Source organism: Camelina sativa, chromosome 1, assembly GCF_000633955.1.
Source record: "Camelina sativa cultivar DH55 chromosome 1, Cs, whole genome shotgun sequence".
In the NCBI taxonomy this organism is placed as follows: domain Eukaryota; kingdom Viridiplantae; phylum Streptophyta; class Magnoliopsida; order Brassicales; family Brassicaceae; genus Camelina; species Camelina sativa.
The window spans coordinates 125145-140492 of record NC_025685.1 but is presented as its reverse complement, the minus strand read 5'-3'; the positions used below and the strand labels follow the sequence as shown (position 1 = coordinate 140492).

General features: G+C 37.6%; 6 protein-coding genes across 10 annotated transcripts; 3 read left to right on the top strand and 3 right to left on the bottom strand.

Moving 5' to 3' along the window:
- Positions 68 to 4597, bottom strand: LOC104700682 (starch synthase 2, chloroplastic/amyloplastic-like). 2 transcript variants are annotated; one of them, XM_010417247.2, is made up of 9 exons: positions 3871 to 4597; positions 2862 to 3519; positions 2685 to 2749; positions 2495 to 2572; positions 2270 to 2380; positions 2148 to 2192; positions 1887 to 2060; positions 1633 to 1797; positions 68 to 1023 (listed from the first exon to the last, which is right to left on the bottom strand). In XM_010417247.2, exons 1-9 carry the CDS (start codon positions 4189 to 4191, stop codon positions 232 to 234), a joined length of 2409 nt encoding a protein of 802 aa, XP_010415549.1. In that variant the 5' UTR covers positions 4192 to 4597; the 3' UTR covers positions 68 to 231. The 2 variants fall into 2 exon arrangements, with proteins under 2 accessions (XP_010415549.1, XP_010414882.1); XM_010416580.2 differs by having other exon boundaries at positions 68 to 1055; positions 1665 to 1797; positions 3871 to 4596.
- Positions 5324 to 5792, top strand: LOC104702925. The gene has a single exon (XM_010418847.1). The coding sequence runs from the start codon at positions 5328 to 5330 to the stop codon at positions 5790 to 5792; it is 465 nt and encodes a 154-aa protein (XP_010417149.1). The 5' UTR covers positions 5324 to 5327.
- Positions 5934 to 7463, bottom strand: LOC104699796 (peroxidase 27-like). Its single transcript, XM_010415527.2, has 4 exons — positions 7187 to 7463; positions 6854 to 7039; positions 6611 to 6770; positions 5934 to 6502 (listed from the first exon to the last, which is right to left on the bottom strand). Exons 1-4 carry the CDS (start codon positions 7397 to 7399, stop codon positions 6096 to 6098), a joined length of 966 nt encoding a protein of 321 aa, XP_010413829.1. The 5' UTR covers positions 7400 to 7463; the 3' UTR covers positions 5934 to 6095.
- On the bottom strand, positions 8525 to 10196 carry LOC104698933 (pyruvate, phosphate dikinase regulatory protein 2-like). Its single transcript, XM_010414569.2, is given in 4 exon segments — positions 8525 to 8752; positions 8872 to 9514; positions 9718 to 9780; positions 9782 to 10196. Coding segments are annotated over 4 exon segments (1140 nt in total). The 5' UTR covers positions 10109 to 10196; the 3' UTR covers positions 8525 to 8645.
- Positions 10391 to 11972, top strand: LOC104792817 (binding partner of ACD11 1-like). 3 transcript variants are annotated; one of them, XM_010519388.2, is made up of 5 exons: positions 10391 to 10559; positions 10816 to 10961; positions 11059 to 11134; positions 11204 to 11305; positions 11388 to 11846. In XM_010519388.2, exons 2-5 carry the CDS (start codon positions 10846 to 10848, stop codon positions 11844 to 11846), a joined length of 753 nt encoding a protein of 250 aa, XP_010517690.1. In that variant the 5' UTR covers positions 10391 to 10559; positions 10816 to 10845. The 3 variants fall into 3 exon arrangements, with proteins under 3 accessions (XP_010517690.1, XP_010518377.1, XP_019099244.1); XM_010520075.2 differs by lacking the exon at positions 10391 to 10559 and adding an exon at positions 10583 to 10689; XM_019243699.1 differs by lacking the exon at positions 10391 to 10559 and having other exon boundaries at positions 10846 to 10961; positions 11388 to 11972.
- On the top strand, positions 12071 to 14959 carry LOC104791937 (homeobox-leucine zipper protein ATHB-20-like). 2 transcript variants are annotated; one of them, XM_019243694.1, is made up of 4 exons: positions 12071 to 12300; positions 12362 to 12475; positions 12569 to 12954; positions 14374 to 14959. In XM_019243694.1, the coding sequence occupies exons 2-4, from the start codon at positions 12382 to 12384 to the stop codon at positions 14710 to 14712; spliced, it is 819 nt and encodes a 272-aa protein (XP_019099239.1). In that variant the 5' UTR covers positions 12071 to 12300; positions 12362 to 12381; the 3' UTR covers positions 14713 to 14959. The 2 variants fall into 2 exon arrangements, with proteins under 2 accessions (XP_019099239.1, XP_010516613.1); XM_010518311.2 differs by having other exon boundaries at positions 12071 to 12475.

Here is a 15348-nt window from a genome sequence, read left to right as displayed (position 1 = left end):
ATCTACTTTGTCAAGTATATATGTGTCAAGTATATATGTATCACTTTAGAATTACTATAGAGAGAGAGAGAGAAGCAACAAAGATTAACAAGCTTGGTCCTTGGACCACAAGGAGCTTAATGGCACGAGAATTTGCCGAGCTCCAATGTAGTTTTATCACCAAATCTACACAACTAAGCTTCCAAAAAACAGGTTCTTTATAGACAGTAAACAAAAGGAACATTTATTAACTCACCATTGATATTTAGCAGCAACAAGAACTTCTTCGTACTTCTCTGCAGCATTATCCCAGCTCAAATCTTGTGTCATTCCTCTTCTCTGAAGCCCTTCCCAACTCTGTTTATACTCTCTATACGTCAACAAACAGTTTCCTAAGGCATGTATCAGCTTACCTGCTTCCGCACTATCAAATGTCCAACCAAGACCAGTTTCACTATACGGGTCAAACTGTTGAACCGTTTCTCTCAACCCTCCCACAGCATGGACCACCGGAATGGTTCCATAGTTCATTGCGTAAAGCTGGTTTAGACCGCATGGTTCGAATCTCGAAGGCATCAGCAATATGTCTGCACCAGCTGTTATTCTGTGTGCTGTCTTAACCGAGAACCCAACCCATCCCCGTGCTTTATCTCGGTATTGATGCTCCATTTGTCTGAGGACCTCTTCAAGATCCGGTCGCCCTGTGCCTAACATAACCAGCTGAACATCCTGACTCATCATCCATGGAACTGCCTCAGCTATCAAATCAACACCTTTCTGGTGATCCAATCTTCCAATAAAACCGATCAGGGGAACATCAGGTCTAATAGGCAAACCAAGCTCTCTCTGTAATGCAGCTTTACATTGAGGTTTACCAATGCCAAGTGTCTCCACGGAATAGTTGGTATAATCATCAGAGTGCAAGTGAGTATCAAATTCAGGGTTCCATTCTTTTGTATCTATACCATTCACAATTCCTCTAAACTTCCAGTCGTTTTCATTAATGATGTTATGCAGACCCCAACCGCCTTCTAACGTCTTAACCTCCCAGGAATATCCATGGCTAACAGTGAGAACTCTATCGGNCGTTTCTCTCAACCCTCCCACAGCATGGACCACCGGAATGGTTCCATAGTTCATTGCGTAAAGCTGGTTTAGACCGCATGGTTCGAATCTCGAAGGCATCAGCAATATGTCTGCACCAGCTGTTATTCTGTGTGCTGTCTTAACCGAGAACCCAACCCATCCCCGTGCTTTATCTCGGTATTGATGCTCCATTTGTCTGAGGACCTCTTCAAGATCCGGTCGCCCTGTGCCTAACATAACCAGCTGAACATCCTGACTCATCATCCATGGAACTGCCTCAGCTATCAAATCAACACCTTTCTGGTGATCCAATCTTCCAATAAAACCGATCAGGGGAACATCAGGTCTAATAGGCAAACCAAGCTCTCTCTGTAATGCAGCTTTACATTGAGGTTTACCAATGCCAAGTGTCTCCACGGAATAGTTGGTATAATCATCAGAGTGCAAGTGAGTATCAAATTCAGGGTTCCATTCTTTTGTATCTATACCATTCACAATTCCTCTAAACTTCCAGTCGTTTTCATTAATGATGTTATGCAGACCCCAACCGCCTTCTAACGTCTTAACCTCCCAGGAATATCCATGGCTAACAGTGAGAACTCTATCGGCAGCTTTTAGACCAGCAGCAAAAATGTTGAAGTGCTCACCTCCTACGGGGTCATATAACTTAAAGGTATCCAAGTAATGCCCCGGTAAATCCACGCATGAGAAATCATCTACCGGTCCCCGACCCTAATTTTCCACCATTATGGTTATGCACAGATCTTTGGATATAATAAGCATGAAATAAGTCACTTCTTGGAATGAAAATATTTACTAACCTGATGAGCAATGTTATGGATTACAAGAACAGATCGTGTGTATTTCATCATTCCGTGATCTCGGTAATAAGCTTTCAGGTAAACTGGTAGCAACGCAGTGTGCCAATCATTTGCTATAAAAGCCAAATTTCCATCTCCATAACACACCCCTCCACAAGGAACATACCACGGAACCTGAATTTTTTTTCAAGAAACCGAAACTGGTATAAGAAGGCGGCATAATATCGATCTCCTGTTCAAAATCTTACAGCAGAGGTTTACCTCAACAGCAGCCTTGCAAAATAAAACCATTCGCTTCAAGATATCCTGTATTCAGATATACCAAACTTAGTACTTGTAGGCTGAATTGTAAAGAAACAGGGAGAATAAGATAGAAGTCTTACAAGTCGGTTGCCAGCGTAAATGTTATTATTCAGATGCCGGAAGACAGGGCTATCAATGAAAACAAAATCAACACCATCTATATATGCGTGGAAGTACATTACTTCCATATCCTGCAGTAAAGTGTGCTCCACTTCAGTTTTCTCTACCTCGTCTACTCTTTGTTAAGGAATTTAAATGAAAAGGAAAGAAAAATTCCAATCTTGATACATTAACAGCTTTTATACCTGCCCGGCCACCTTATATCTCTTTCGTACCCCTAAATCTTTGGCTTCAGCATACTCTGCATACCGAGGAACCACAACCTAGGGAAGAAAAATAAAGAAGATGATTTACTAACTAGTTTGAGTTTCGATGTCCACGATCAAACAGAGAGCTTTGATGACAACAAAAAAGGCACTCTTTGATCAATATTACCATAACCCTATGTCCACGCCGAGCCAAAGCTTTTGGCAAAGCACCAGCTACATCTCCAAGGCCACCTATACAATTTTACAGTGTTCAGTTCGTGTACTCCAAGAGAAAACTACTTATGCATGAGTAAAACAAAGCCCGCACAATTGATCAAAGGTAAAAAGAATAGAAATAAAGTACCTGTTTTTGAAAATGGAGCACATTCTGCTGCTACCAATATAACATTCATGACATTTGCTCCAGCCAGTGGAGGCGGCATCTCTTCGTCCTTCCCAGGTTCATTAGATTCGCTACTAGCTTCTACATGTGTATTTTCCTCTCTTTCTTCCATGTACTCGTCGGTCTCTATACTTGGTGCTTTAGTCAGGTAAGAGGGTAGTGGGTCTGACCAAAATGCACCAGCGCGAGAATTACTCGGCTTTCCAGAAGAAGCTACGGGATAAGAAGTCTTCTCAGAAGAGGTAATAGGAGAAGAGGGTTTATTAGGAGGATCAAGACTAGAGGCTACTACGCTAGACCAAAGTTTCCCATTAGCGGCTACACTGGATGGTTTGTCAGGAGAGGTTACAGGGGAAGAAGATCTAACAGGCACTGAGCTTTGTTTGCTTTTCTTCAGGGGTTCAGTACTACTGGGAGATAAAGTCTTAGGTTCTGGTTCTTTGTTCAAAGATGACTTGCCATAACTGCTTGCGCTGACACTACCGTTTGCGTCTCCATCCATCTTATCTTTCATAGTAGTATCAGCATTTGCATTCACAGAAGAACCATAACCTTTCCCATCATCCAAGTTAGGTGTGCTCTCTTTTATAGATGAGACCAGCTTCCTCCTTTCAGCAATCTGAAGAGTAACATGATAGATAAAGTGAAAGAACATAAGACACTACTAATGTCAAGGAACAATTCAATAAATCTAATCCTAAAACTACTACTCAAGAACAGCCTCCATAGAATTAAGCATCACAAACATCATTATATTGACACATTCTCACTTACAGCTCATAGTTTTGGACAAAAAAAAAAAAAAAGGACCTTTTATACTCTAAAGATCTCCAGAAAACAATTGAGTGACCTAATACTCACATTGAATCATTGCCAAAAGGCTAAAAAAGGTATCTTTACTATAAAACCAAAAAATCATATGTAAATTTGAAGAGGTGAAAAGAGTAAAAAAGGATGGATCTAGTAAAACCTGCTGAAGAAGGTTCCTTTGCATAGCAAGAACCTTCTTGCTCTTATCAATGGTAGCCTGAAGCGCATCCTCTGGCTCATCTCCACTGGCAGATTCAGAAGAATCAGAGCTGCTAGTAGCCTCAACGCGCCTCACACACTTCCATCGATGGCCAAGAACGAAGCTCCGACCACGAAAGGACAGCGACCCATCAGGGTAAGAAACTCGGAGGTGACCCGAATTCCTCAGCGTAGAAGAAGAAGAAGAAGAAGAAGAAGTGACTCGACGGTGAGTCTTGATTTGACACAGAAGAGGAAAAGAGCTCTCGGCAACTGATGCCATTAAACTTGATTCAATTGAAACTCGAACAAAATAAAAAAGTTTTTTTTTTTAATTTTATTTTTGGCTGTAATTATTATTAAGAAAGAGAAGATCACGCACAAACTCGTCGGACTCAGACCTAATTGAGAAGAACCAAACTCAGATGATCCAAAAGACAAAGGCTCTTTTTTTTTTTTTTTTTTTTTTTTTNTTTGTCGGGGGAGCAGCGAGAAAAAAATAAAAACGAGTGCTTTGAGAGTGAAGAGTCGCGACGGCTGTGCTGTTGTTGTTGTTGTTGCTGTGGATTATTATTAATTAATCGAGAGAGAGGAGAGGAATCAAACAAAACAGAGTCGTGTGAGAGAGATTTGCCCAAAACTGGGGCCACTACGAGATTTCACCATATACAACAATACTCAAATACCATTCGCGTGATTCATGAGCTTTAATATGCAAATCTTACTAGTTTTTTTTTTTTTTTGTATGTAGCCAAAAGAAAAAGAAAAGAAAGCATTGGATTAGGCATAAATTGATGGATCTATTATCTCCACATAATTCCTCGAGATTTCCCAAGAATAAATCGTAATCGTCCAAAAAAAAAATACAGATATCAAGAAGACTCTTTCGCATAATCTATATTGATACATCAGGAGGCACCGTCCACATCTTTTGAAGAATTTCTTTTGACCATTCCTTTCAATTTTTTACATTTTAAACATGCACAAATTGATTTCATTAGTTATATATTTTGAATCTTTCTAGATTTTTTTTTTTTTTTAAACTTCACACCTCATGTTCAAATGAAACTTTTGATATTAATTAGGATTAACGTTTTTATTTTTTAAATGCTAAAAATTGAGTGTTTTATGCAATTTAATGAAACTTTTTTTATAAACTGAAGTATATTTAATGAAATTTATATACATCCAACGATAACGAAACCGTCAATGTTTAAAGTTTAAATTACATAAAGTAAATAAATATTTTTTTTTCTTTTAATGAGTAACAACCAAAAACTTACTTTTATTTATTTTATTTTTAAAAAAGAAACTGATTAGTTGGATAACATTTAATCGACTACTGTGTATATATATATATATATATAACATACAAATTTTAACTAGAAGTAATAAAAAGGAGACTAAAGAAAATAAATAATGAAGACTAATAGTAATTGTGTTTTCATGGCATCTCTTCTAGTGATCACCACGTTGGTATTGTTTGCTTATCCAAGTTTGGCTTCAAAACTTGAAGATAACGAGGAACCGTTGATAGATCCCAATGTTGATTTAGATCCGTTTGCGAGGTCCCCGACTACGGATGAATACAATAGAGACATGACTCGTAAACTGCCAAAATATTTTATGGAGTATGCCCTGGTTTGCGGTCAAATGATGGGCGCCATGAGATGTAACGAAGAAGTCCTGTCTGAGATTCTTCAAGATAAACCAGCTTCGAGGTATTGTTGCATGAAAATGATGATCTACGGCGAAAAATGTCACATGGCTTTTAGGGATTTTATGTTTAAGGTTTACAAGTTCAAACAATTTGCTTCTAAAGCCCGTCCCCGGATTCGTCAAGTCTGGAACAGATGTTATGCTGAAGTTGGAGGTTTATTTTAACCATTTTCTCAATCCCTTCATTGTATCCATCCAACTATATATCTAAACCAATAAAATCATAATATTTTGTTTTTTTTGTTTTTTTGTTCAAACGAGTAAGCTTTATAACTTGAGCCTTATTATAAATGCGAATTTCAAGACTTTTAAAATTTCTAAATACAGCTTATTATTATTCCCAAGAAAACAATCACATTTAATGAAGAACAACAAAAAAAAGCGATATATATATATATATATATATATATAGAAGCAAACAATAATAATCAAACTCACATAGATATATTTTCATTTTTATACTATCTCTTAATTAGGAACCCGACACATCTTACGGATCTCCCCAGCACGACCCGTAAGAACTCCGCTCCGACCCATTTTCACCATAGAGACACCAAAGTCATGAAAGAACATTGACCCATGAGTTCTTAATTGCTGCAAGACATAAGCCTTAGTCTTGGAGTTGTCCAATAGAGCAGCATCCGATTGGAAAAGTCCTCTTCTCTTAGCCACTAGCTTGAAGTAGCTCACGTCAAAAGTCTTGAAACTTCCTGGATCCATCTCTAGAGCCGTCGTCGTATCTGTTGGCTTGCACTTCTGCCTGAGTTTAGCTGCGTACTCCGAGTCCAAACTCGGGTCGCTGTCTCCTCTCCCGGTGAAGTTGTAAAGCCGGTTTGTCATTAGAGGACAATGTCCCATTCCAATAGTGTGTCCACCTTTAGAAAAAAACATGTGTACGTATTTTCCATTTATTAATCCACCTCTAATTATTCATTTTTTCAGTCAGACTATATATGATATACATCATTCAATATTTTACGAACCTGAAAGAATGACTAGATCCTTCTCGTTGAGGCCATTTGAGCGAAAATCTGTGATAAGCTTGGTGATGTTATCAAAAGGCGATGGCAAGTTGACCTCGTTGATATTGGAAACCCTGCCGTCTCTTCTTCCCGTCTCAACTTCCCACGATGGTCCTTCAAGCTAAAGATTCATAGTAAATATTGGAAGCTCTATGTGTATGTAAATTTTATTTTTTGCATTAATGTGATGAAGATTATACTTACTGCAACCATTGCGTCTCTTGCGACAAGTGCCAAGACATCAGAGCAAGAAACAATGCCCGGGCACACTTTTTCTAGAGCCGCCTTGGAATCGTCTATGATGCCAAACCCTCGAAGGCTTAGGTTAGGAACCGCACTCTTCTCAGCTTGATTGTTCGATTTATCTAACAAAATTGATCCGTCACATCCCTGTTAATTATAAGATTCATGGATCAGACGATAGATAATACAACACATTAATAGTTTTACTAGGAATCTCACATTGCCAAGAAAACGTGACGTACGTGATGAAAAATATAAAAGTCATGAGTCACTTCACGCTTTACACAAACTTACTCGAACAAAGCAGTCGTGGAAGAACATTCTAAGCAAGGGAGCACCAAGTGTAGGCGCCTTCTTCATTGCAGCGAACACGACCTTTTTGACAATACCCTCGACTTGTGGGCATGTTTTGCTGTAGAAACCTACTTTCAAGCCTTGCGAATTGGCTTGAGCAAACAACAGCACTAAGAACAAGCAAGAGACAACTAATCCCTTAGAAGCAGCCATATCTTGAACTGTCTCTTTAGCTTGTAGCTCTGGACTCTTGGTTTTTGCTAGATTAATTGATGATGAATTGTTGATGAAGGTCGAAGTTATTTATACGCAATTACGTAAGTAGTTTAATCTAAAATTGCCATATTTTAAGTGTTTGTGGTTAGAACATTGAAATTAATTAACATGAAAATGCAGTTGACCATCATTGGTCTGCGGTGGAATGCTTGTTGTATTTTTGTTGTTCTTAAGACCAATCATTGTTTGTATGAATATAAAGAGTGCAAATTGACAAAAGTCGTACTACATTTGTGTAGAATATATGTAAGTTTGTGTATATAATATCTACTCCTGTTTTTCCTTATGTATGGTGTACATATATAAATTGCTACAGCAGAAAACAAAGGGGCAGCCTAAATTTCTTGAAGACCAAATAAAATACAAATTGGGATTTAAAAATTGCAAATTTCGTGTGTCTTTACGTCACTAAGACGCCTATATAGTTCCTCTAACAAGAGAAATGACACCTATAGTTTGGTTAAAACAATGTAATTATATTTGCCTTATAGCTCGGGAAATACTTTCGTAACCGATGAAAGAATTTAATTAATTTTAGTTTTGTATCTATAAGATTAATATATCTACGTATGCATGATGAATGAATGAATGAATGAATGTTTAATCTTTGGACGTTATCGAAAAACAATTATTTGATCCCACATGCATCCATGCATTATAAGTTCCCTGTAATGTTTCGCGCATGTTCTTCCAATTAGGCCAAATCATTTGACCGCGACGCTTTAACCTTTTAAAACTACCGTCATCTCTTAGCATTCTCTAAATTAAAAATTGTCTTTCACGATGGAATCCAGAAACGTTTATCAACTTGCCAACACATCCGAATTGCAACGTTTCAACTGAATGCTGATGATGATAATTATTCTTTTGTTTTTATACAGATTATTATATTACCATGAAACAAATTAATCACAGTCCCGTATTAATTCTTATCCAAGAGAGGTGAGCGTCTAGTGGCATGTGCAACCCCTTTTGGAGGGAATTGCACCTCCCCTAGTTCGATCCCCCTCTAGAGACGGCATGGTGTGCGTCTCTCTTTGAACATGAAAATGAAAATTCAACTAAAATTTTACTGCCTCTGTTTGAATTGTTATTAACTTATTATATTACTGATACTTTATTCACTTCATACAATCTTTCAATTCAGGAAATACTACCGAACTGTTTCATCAAAGGAGTGAGCTTAGTAGCGTTGTGAGATACGCGGTACTGAAGTAGCACTGTCTCTACCATCATGGTACAGCCGCAGAATCACAGCCGCGGTTTCTTCAATCGCCTTATTCGTCACATCTGCAACCACCACCACAACCCCAAAAAAATAATATGAGAATACTGTCTACTTGAAAACCTTGTTGTTGCTAACATTGAGTAGCAAAAATGAGAATGGTGTTTTAAATATTGTTGTTTACCTATCACCGCCCATCCAGGGTTTTCCGCAAAGATCCTTGACGCGAAATCCAGTTCTTTCCGAACAAGATCGATGCCTGAGTAATTGTTTTCTGCCTGTGTATCTACGCCTAAAGTTTTAGCCCTTGTTCTCCTAATCGCTTGAAGTACAACAAGCTGAATCTTCAAAGCAAAAACCTTTCTCGGTTCAACATCAAAGAGTGTCCTGGGTGGTTCCACACCCATCACAAACGGTACATTCGCAACTTTGTACCCCTTTTGAGCTATGTAAGTGGACAACGGCGTCTTCCCTGTCCGGGAAACCCCAACTAGAACTATATCAGCCTTGCTCAAGTTCTCGGGTAAAGTCCCATCATCTTGCTTAATAGTAAACTCAATGGCTTCAATCCTTTTGAAATATGCATCATTGAGAGTCTTGACCCTAGTACCAGGTGCTCCACGGGTAAGACCTGATGGAGAAACACCTAAATGAGACGCAATGCCTTCGATGATTGGTCCTAGGATATCAACCGAAAGCACACCACACTGATCGCAGGCTTGTTTAGCGGATTTAGACATTAAAGGGTTTGCTAAAGTATAGAAACACATTGCCCCTTCCTTGGCCGCTTGGTTGATAATCTCTATTAGCTTCTCCTCATCCTCAACCTGAACAGAACAATAAGTAACCCAAGCCAAACCAGAGTCATGACAGTTCTCAAACCGTAACAACTTTGCTTTAAAATTCATGATCACAACTCAATAAAACTGACAACATAGGTACAAAGATCACTAATTGTAACTCCCTGTGATTGATGATGAAACTTAAAAAGAAATTAAAAAAAAAAAAAGATTGTTTTTTTTTTGCTTACCCAAGAGAAGAGATGGGTATTTACAGAAGATCCACGATTCACCGAGTAATCTTCGAATTGCCCCCAAAGCTGCGTTAACGGAGTGCTCGGCCGTCCACCCTGTCCCGTCGGAAATCAAATAGATAGACTTTCCCGCCGTTATCTCAACGTCAATCGCCGACGTCTTCTTATCATCCTCATCCGTCTCTTTGGCTTCCGTTGGTTGACGGCAATGCGTGTCATCGGTACGGCGAATTGGACGGTCGAGCTTAACACCACCGGATCGTAGAGCTCGGCCCATGGACCAGCGATTCAATTTGGGACTAATCTTCATCTTCGGACTCGACGAACCTGTCGGAATAGGAGGTCCGGATTTAGGTTCGGGATTGCCTGAGGCGCCGTGTTGGCTCATCGTCAAAGATTATGATAAACCACGGTTACGATTTCAGCTTGTCACGCCGGCGTTAAATATTATCCAAATCACGGCGGTCCAATCGTTTTGATTGTTTTCAAGGTTCAGCGTTTTGACGGATCTATTTTTTGTTGGGCTTTAGAAACAGAAATATGGGCTTTCATAAGCCCAATAAAGTCAATATATTGCGCTCATTATTCAACGATGTAAGATCAATAACGCGCATCATTAGAGCGTATCGTTGACGCGCGGATTAGAACATCATCCTCGCCGTCCACAAAACAACATCGATACCGTGCCGACAAAAATGAAAAGAGAAAAGAAAAGTGAAAAATTCTCTCTCTCACAAATCAATCACACGTATTCTGTGTTCTTCTTATTCTCCGTCTCTTTCGTTGCCTCTGCTTTTCAGTCTTTCCTGATCAGTTTATGCCTATTATTTATATATCTGGTAAGCTAAAAAAAACACTAATCGAGTTTTTGTGTGTGCTTCTCGAAGTGTCCGATTGTTTTGTTGATACTTCTCATTTAACTACAACTTTGGGTTATGTTATTACTCTGTTCTCTTTGCAATCAATTTGGTATGGACATAGAATTAAAGAAGGGACACTTTATAATGTCAATAATGACCTAATCGTAGTTCTTGAATTTGTCAAGAAAGCTGATTCAAGAATCTTGTTTATGTTTTTTTTCTTCTTTGATTCTAGGTATCTAGGTTTGTGTAAGAAAACAGAACAATGTATCCTTGTGGTTACGTTGCCGAAGTCACCAACTTGTCTCCTCAAGCCACTGAGAAAGATGTTCTTAGTTTCTTTTCTCACTGTGGAATCGTCGAGCTCGTCGAGATCACCGGGTAATTTTATAAGGACAATGTTTACAGTAAACTTTTTTAATCATTCAAGAGACATTTTTATTTTTAGATTCTTGTTTAATGTCTCCATGTATCTCAGGTACGAAGGGGATGCGTTAACGGCTTATGTAACTTTCAGAGATGCGTATGCTCTGGATATGGCTGTCTTGCTTAGCGTAAGTGAACTCCTCAAAACATTCCAAATTGTCAAATTCTATTCTCGTATTGATTTTTAACGTTTTCAGGGAGCTATGATCGTTGATCGAACCGTTTCCATATCCATGTACGGTGTCTATTTACATGAATCTAACCATCTCACACCAAAAGAAGAAGACTATAGTGTAACGGTAACAAAAACAGACCTTACTATATTACTTTGCTTATATAAGAAGCAAGTCTTAAAATACTTTCTTTTCTTGAGGTTTAAAGGCCACTCGTTCGGATGCTTTTGCTTCATCACCTGGAGAAGTTGTAACCGTGGCTCAACAAGTTGTAAAGACAATGATGGCTAAAGGCTACGTTCTAAGCACAGACGTCATCGGTAAAGCCAGAGCTTTGGATGAGTCTCAGAGATTCTCAAGCTTCGTAGCCACCAAATTGGCAGAGATCAGCCATTACATTGGCCTTACACAGAACATTCAGTCCAGTATGGAAGTCGTGAGATCAGCAGATGAGAAATATCATTTCTCGGAGTTCACGAAATCCGCGGTTCTTGTCACAGGAACAGCTGCCGTGGCCGCAGCCACCATTACAGGGAAAGTGGCTGCAGCTGCAGCGACTAGTGTTGTGAACAGTCGATACTTTGCTAATGGGGCTTTATGGTTCTCAGATGCTTTGGGCCGGGCTGCAAAAGCAGCGGCCCATATGGATGGAGGAGAAAACAGTTGACTCTTCTCGTTTCAAAACATAATTAAATGTCTGTCTGTCTACATGTGAGGTTCTTCCAAGGGTTGCGACTTGTGAGATAAAAAAAAAAAAACATCTTGAAGATATTATTAGTAACGTTACATGTTATTACTTGTGTGTTTATGAGAAAAGTATAGAGAGAACTTATAAAATATTTGAACAAAGAGTTTATACATGAATATATGAATAATAATAATATAAGCCTAAGCTTTATTAATAAAGGATGGGTCCTAGAAGCCTCTCTAACTTGATCTTTTTCTTCCTTCTCGTTCTCTCTCTTCCTCTCTCTTTCTCTTATATGAGAGGTTGATGAGATCCACAAGAAACTCCAAACTCATTTGTTACTGATTTTCAAATTTTTAACAACAAACCATTTGATCATCCCTAGATTTATTCCAAATTCCAATAGGAGCATATCAGTGATCTATCATTGGAGGTATTTTGTACGTATATATAATATATATACATGTATGTGTTTGATCCAAACGCAGACACAGACGCAGGATTGAGATTGGAGATGGCGTTTCCTCAACATGGTTTTATGTTCCAACAACTTCATGAAGAAACTAGTCAAGATCAACTCCCTTCATGTCCTCCTCATCTTTTCAGTGGTACTCACTTGCTCTCTCTATCTATCTCTCTACATAAAAATTGATTTTAAAAGTCTTGAATTATATATATTTTGCCTTTCTTGGTGTATATAGGAGGAGGAAACTATATGATGAACAGATCCATGTCTTTAATGAACGTGCAAGAAGATCATAATCAAACCTTGGATGAGGAGAATCTATCCGACGATGGGGCGCATACTATGCTTGGAGAGAAGAAAAAGAGACTGCAATTAGAGCAAGTTAAGGCATTAGAGAAAAGCTTTGAGCTTGGGAACAAGCTGGAGCCAGAGAGGAAGATCCAACTAGCTAAAGCATTAGGGATGCAACCGAGACAGATCGCGATTTGGTTTCAAAACAGGAGAGCTAGGTGGAAGACTAGACAGCTCGAGAGAGATTATGATTCACTCAAGAAACAGTTTGAGTCTCTTAAATCCGACAATGATTCTCTACTTGCCTACAACAAGAAACTCCTTGCTGAGGTATGTAACTATATAAAGTATACTATATGTGTTCATATATTAATATATAGTAAAATATTTAATTCAACTTTCAGTTATAATTTGATTAGCTCTCTTTTTTTTTTTTTTTTTTTTTTTTTTTNCATGTCCTCCTCATCTTTTCAGTGGTACTCACTTGCTCTCTCTATCTATCTCTCTGCATAAAATTGATATAAAACTCTTGAATTATATATTTTGCCTTTCTTGGTGTATATAGGAGGAGGAAACTATATGATGAACAGATCCATGTCTTTAATGAACGTGCAAGAAGATCATAATCAAACCTTGGATGAGGAGAATCTATCAGACGATGGGGCGCATACTATGCTTGGAGAGAAGAAAAAGAGACTGCAACTAGAGCAAGTTAAGGCATTAGAGAAAAGCTTTGAGCTTGGGAACAAGCTGGAGCCAGAGAGGAAGATACAACTAGCTAAAGCATTAGGGATGCAACCGAGACAGATCGCGATTTGGTTTCAAAACAGGAGAGCTAGGTGGAAGACTAGACAGCTCGAGAGAGATTATGATTCACTCAAGAAACAGTTTGAGTCTCTTAAATCCGACCATGATTCTCTACTTGCCTACAACAAGAAACTCCTTGCTGAGGTATGTAACTATATAAAGTATACTATATGTGTTCATTCAGTAAAATATTTAATTCAGCGTTCAGTTATAATTTGATTAGTTTTTTTTTTTTTTGGTTTTACAAGACTAATAAGTATTCCGCAACGTAAAATTAATTTTAGTACTATAATTCTTCAAACTTTTATCTGTTTTTGGCTTGGATTGGTACAATTTATCCGGTTTATATATATACTGTATATGTAGATTATGTGTGTAAGTATGATTAGATTCATTTAATACGATACGCAATAGATTATTGCTAGGCACATGATCCAACACCATAAGATGTTTGTCAAAAGACAGTAGGTGTTTTGTTTATTAAATAAAGGATTCTTGATCAATATATACGTTTATTTAATACATTCCCATATGACTATCAAGTAATGGCATGTGTTGGAAGCACTAACCAGAATTAAGAAGAATACTTTATAGTTGATCGTATTATATCATTTTGTGTGTTTTAAATGATTTATAATTATTGAAAAGTTATAGTTACAAAACAAATCTAAGTAAGGGGATTTTATAAGTTCTACAGACTTAAGATAATTTAAATTATATAAATAAGGTTTCTATCTTATTTAAAGTATATATTAGTAATTTTTATTTTTATTTTGCCATTTCAAAAATTTATATCGAAATATATAGTTTTATCTAAGTGATACTGTTTGTATATAGAATTGAAATTATGACAAATATAATGCATTATGCATAGGAGACCATGTATTTCATCTATGTTTGAATTTCTGAAACATAACACTTGATGAATTGTGTGATGTTTAGGTGATGGCTTTAAAGAACAAAGAATGTAATGAAGCAAACATCATAAAGAGAGAGGCAGAAGCCTCATGGAGCAACAATGGAAGCACAGAGAATAGTTCAGACATAAATCTGGAGATGCCTAGAGAGATCACTACGACACATGTGAACACGATCAAAGACCTTTTCCCTTCATCGATCCGATCATCTGCACATCGTGATAATGATGATCATCACCAGAATCATGAGATGGTTCAAGAAGAGAGCCTTTGTAACATGTTTAATGGCATTGATGAAACGACGTCGGCTGGTTATTGGGCATGGTCTGACCCAAACCACAACCATCCCCACCAGTTCAACTGATTCATGATCCTATAGCTCTTCAAAAAAATCATCACCATCATGGCACTATCGTAATCATCATGGTCACGAATCACAATCATCTTCATCAGAAGAAGAAACAATTCATCTCTTTGAATTTGACTCTCTGGAATTATTGCTACTCTCTATTAAATTTAAATTGTTCATTTTGTTTCTTTGGGTTTGTACGTAGAGCATTGGTGTATAGTGCGAAAATTTGTTGTTGCGTTAATTAAATCAATAAAATAATTCTTTATTATTTGAGCAAATTATATGCGTAACAGGGTAAGTCATAAAGTTCTAATGCATTCGTCCCATAACATTTTTTTAGATTTGGGAATATATTCACCGTTTACAATATATGTAGTGGTTCAAAAAAACGAATAACCCACTCTCTTTAATTTTTAAGGCTCTACCAAATTGACTGAGATAAAAATCATGGTTTACTCAACTTACATATCTAATTTTATATTATTTGATATAGGTTTGGTACAGATTGATTAAGAAAAATAAGGATATAAAAGTGAGAAAGATTCATATGCATGTGACTTCGAGTGGGATTCCAGCTCTGTCATTGACGCAACATGATCTATAGCTTATATAGTTATATTATATTGCAAAGAGTTTTTCAAATATATA

What these genes read in the sequence shown, in the direction of transcription:
- LOC104699796 (XM_010415527.2), bottom strand. Translation starts at nt 7,399, where the DNA reads ATGGCTGCTTCTAAGGGATTAGTTGTCTCTTGCTTGTTCTTAGTGCTG. An exon ending in CAAGAGACGCAATGGTTGCA is followed by an intron (nt 6,771 to 6,853) that starts GTAAGTATAATC and finishes ATGAATCTTTAG; the next exon opens with CTTGAAGGACCATCGTGGGA. An exon ending in GGATCTAGTCATTCTTTCAG is followed by an intron (nt 6,503 to 6,610) that starts GTTCGTAAAATA and finishes TTTTTTCTAAAG; the next exon opens with GTGGACACACTATTGGAATG.
- LOC104700682 (XM_010417247.2), bottom strand. Translation starts at nt 4,191, where the DNA reads ATGGCATCAGTTGCCGAGAGCTCTTTTCCTCTTCTGTGTCAAATCAAG. An exon ending in AAAGGAACCTTCTTCAGCAG is followed by an intron (nt 3,520 to 3,870) that starts GTTTTACTAGAT and finishes GTTACTCTTCAG; the next exon opens with ATTGCTGAAAGGAGGAAGCT. An exon ending in GATATAAGGTGGCCGGGCAG is followed by an intron (nt 2,381 to 2,494) that starts GTATAAAAGCTG and finishes ACTTTACTGCAG; the next exon opens with GATATGGAAGTAATGTACTT.
- LOC104792817 (XM_019243699.1), top strand. Translation starts at nt 10,846, where the DNA reads ATGTATCCTTGTGGTTACGTTGCCGAAGTCACCAACTTGTCTCCTCAA. An exon ending in ATATGGCTGTCTTGCTTAGC is followed by an intron (nt 11,135 to 11,203) that starts GTAAGTGAACTC and finishes TAACGTTTTCAG; the next exon opens with GGAGCTATGATCGTTGATCG. An exon ending in AAGAAGACTATAGTGTAACG is followed by an intron (nt 11,306 to 11,387) that starts GTAACAAAAACA and finishes TGAGGTTTAAAG; the next exon opens with GCCACTCGTTCGGATGCTTT.
- LOC104791937 (XM_010518311.2), top strand. Translation starts at nt 12,331, where the DNA reads ATGTATGTGTTTGATCCAAACGCAGACACAGACGCAGGATTGAGATTG. An exon ending in TCCTCCTCATCTTTTCAGTG is followed by an intron (nt 12,476 to 12,568) that starts GTACTCACTTGC and finishes TGGTGTATATAG; the next exon opens with GAGGAGGAAACTATATGATG. An exon ending in ACAAGAAACTCCTTGCTGAG is followed by an intron (nt 12,955 to 14,373) that starts GTATGTAACTAT and finishes TGTGATGTTTAG; the next exon opens with GTGATGGCTTTAAAGAACAA.
- LOC104702925 (XM_010418847.1), top strand. Translation starts at nt 5,328, where the DNA reads ATGAAGACTAATAGTAATTGTGTTTTCATGGCATCTCTTCTAGTGATC.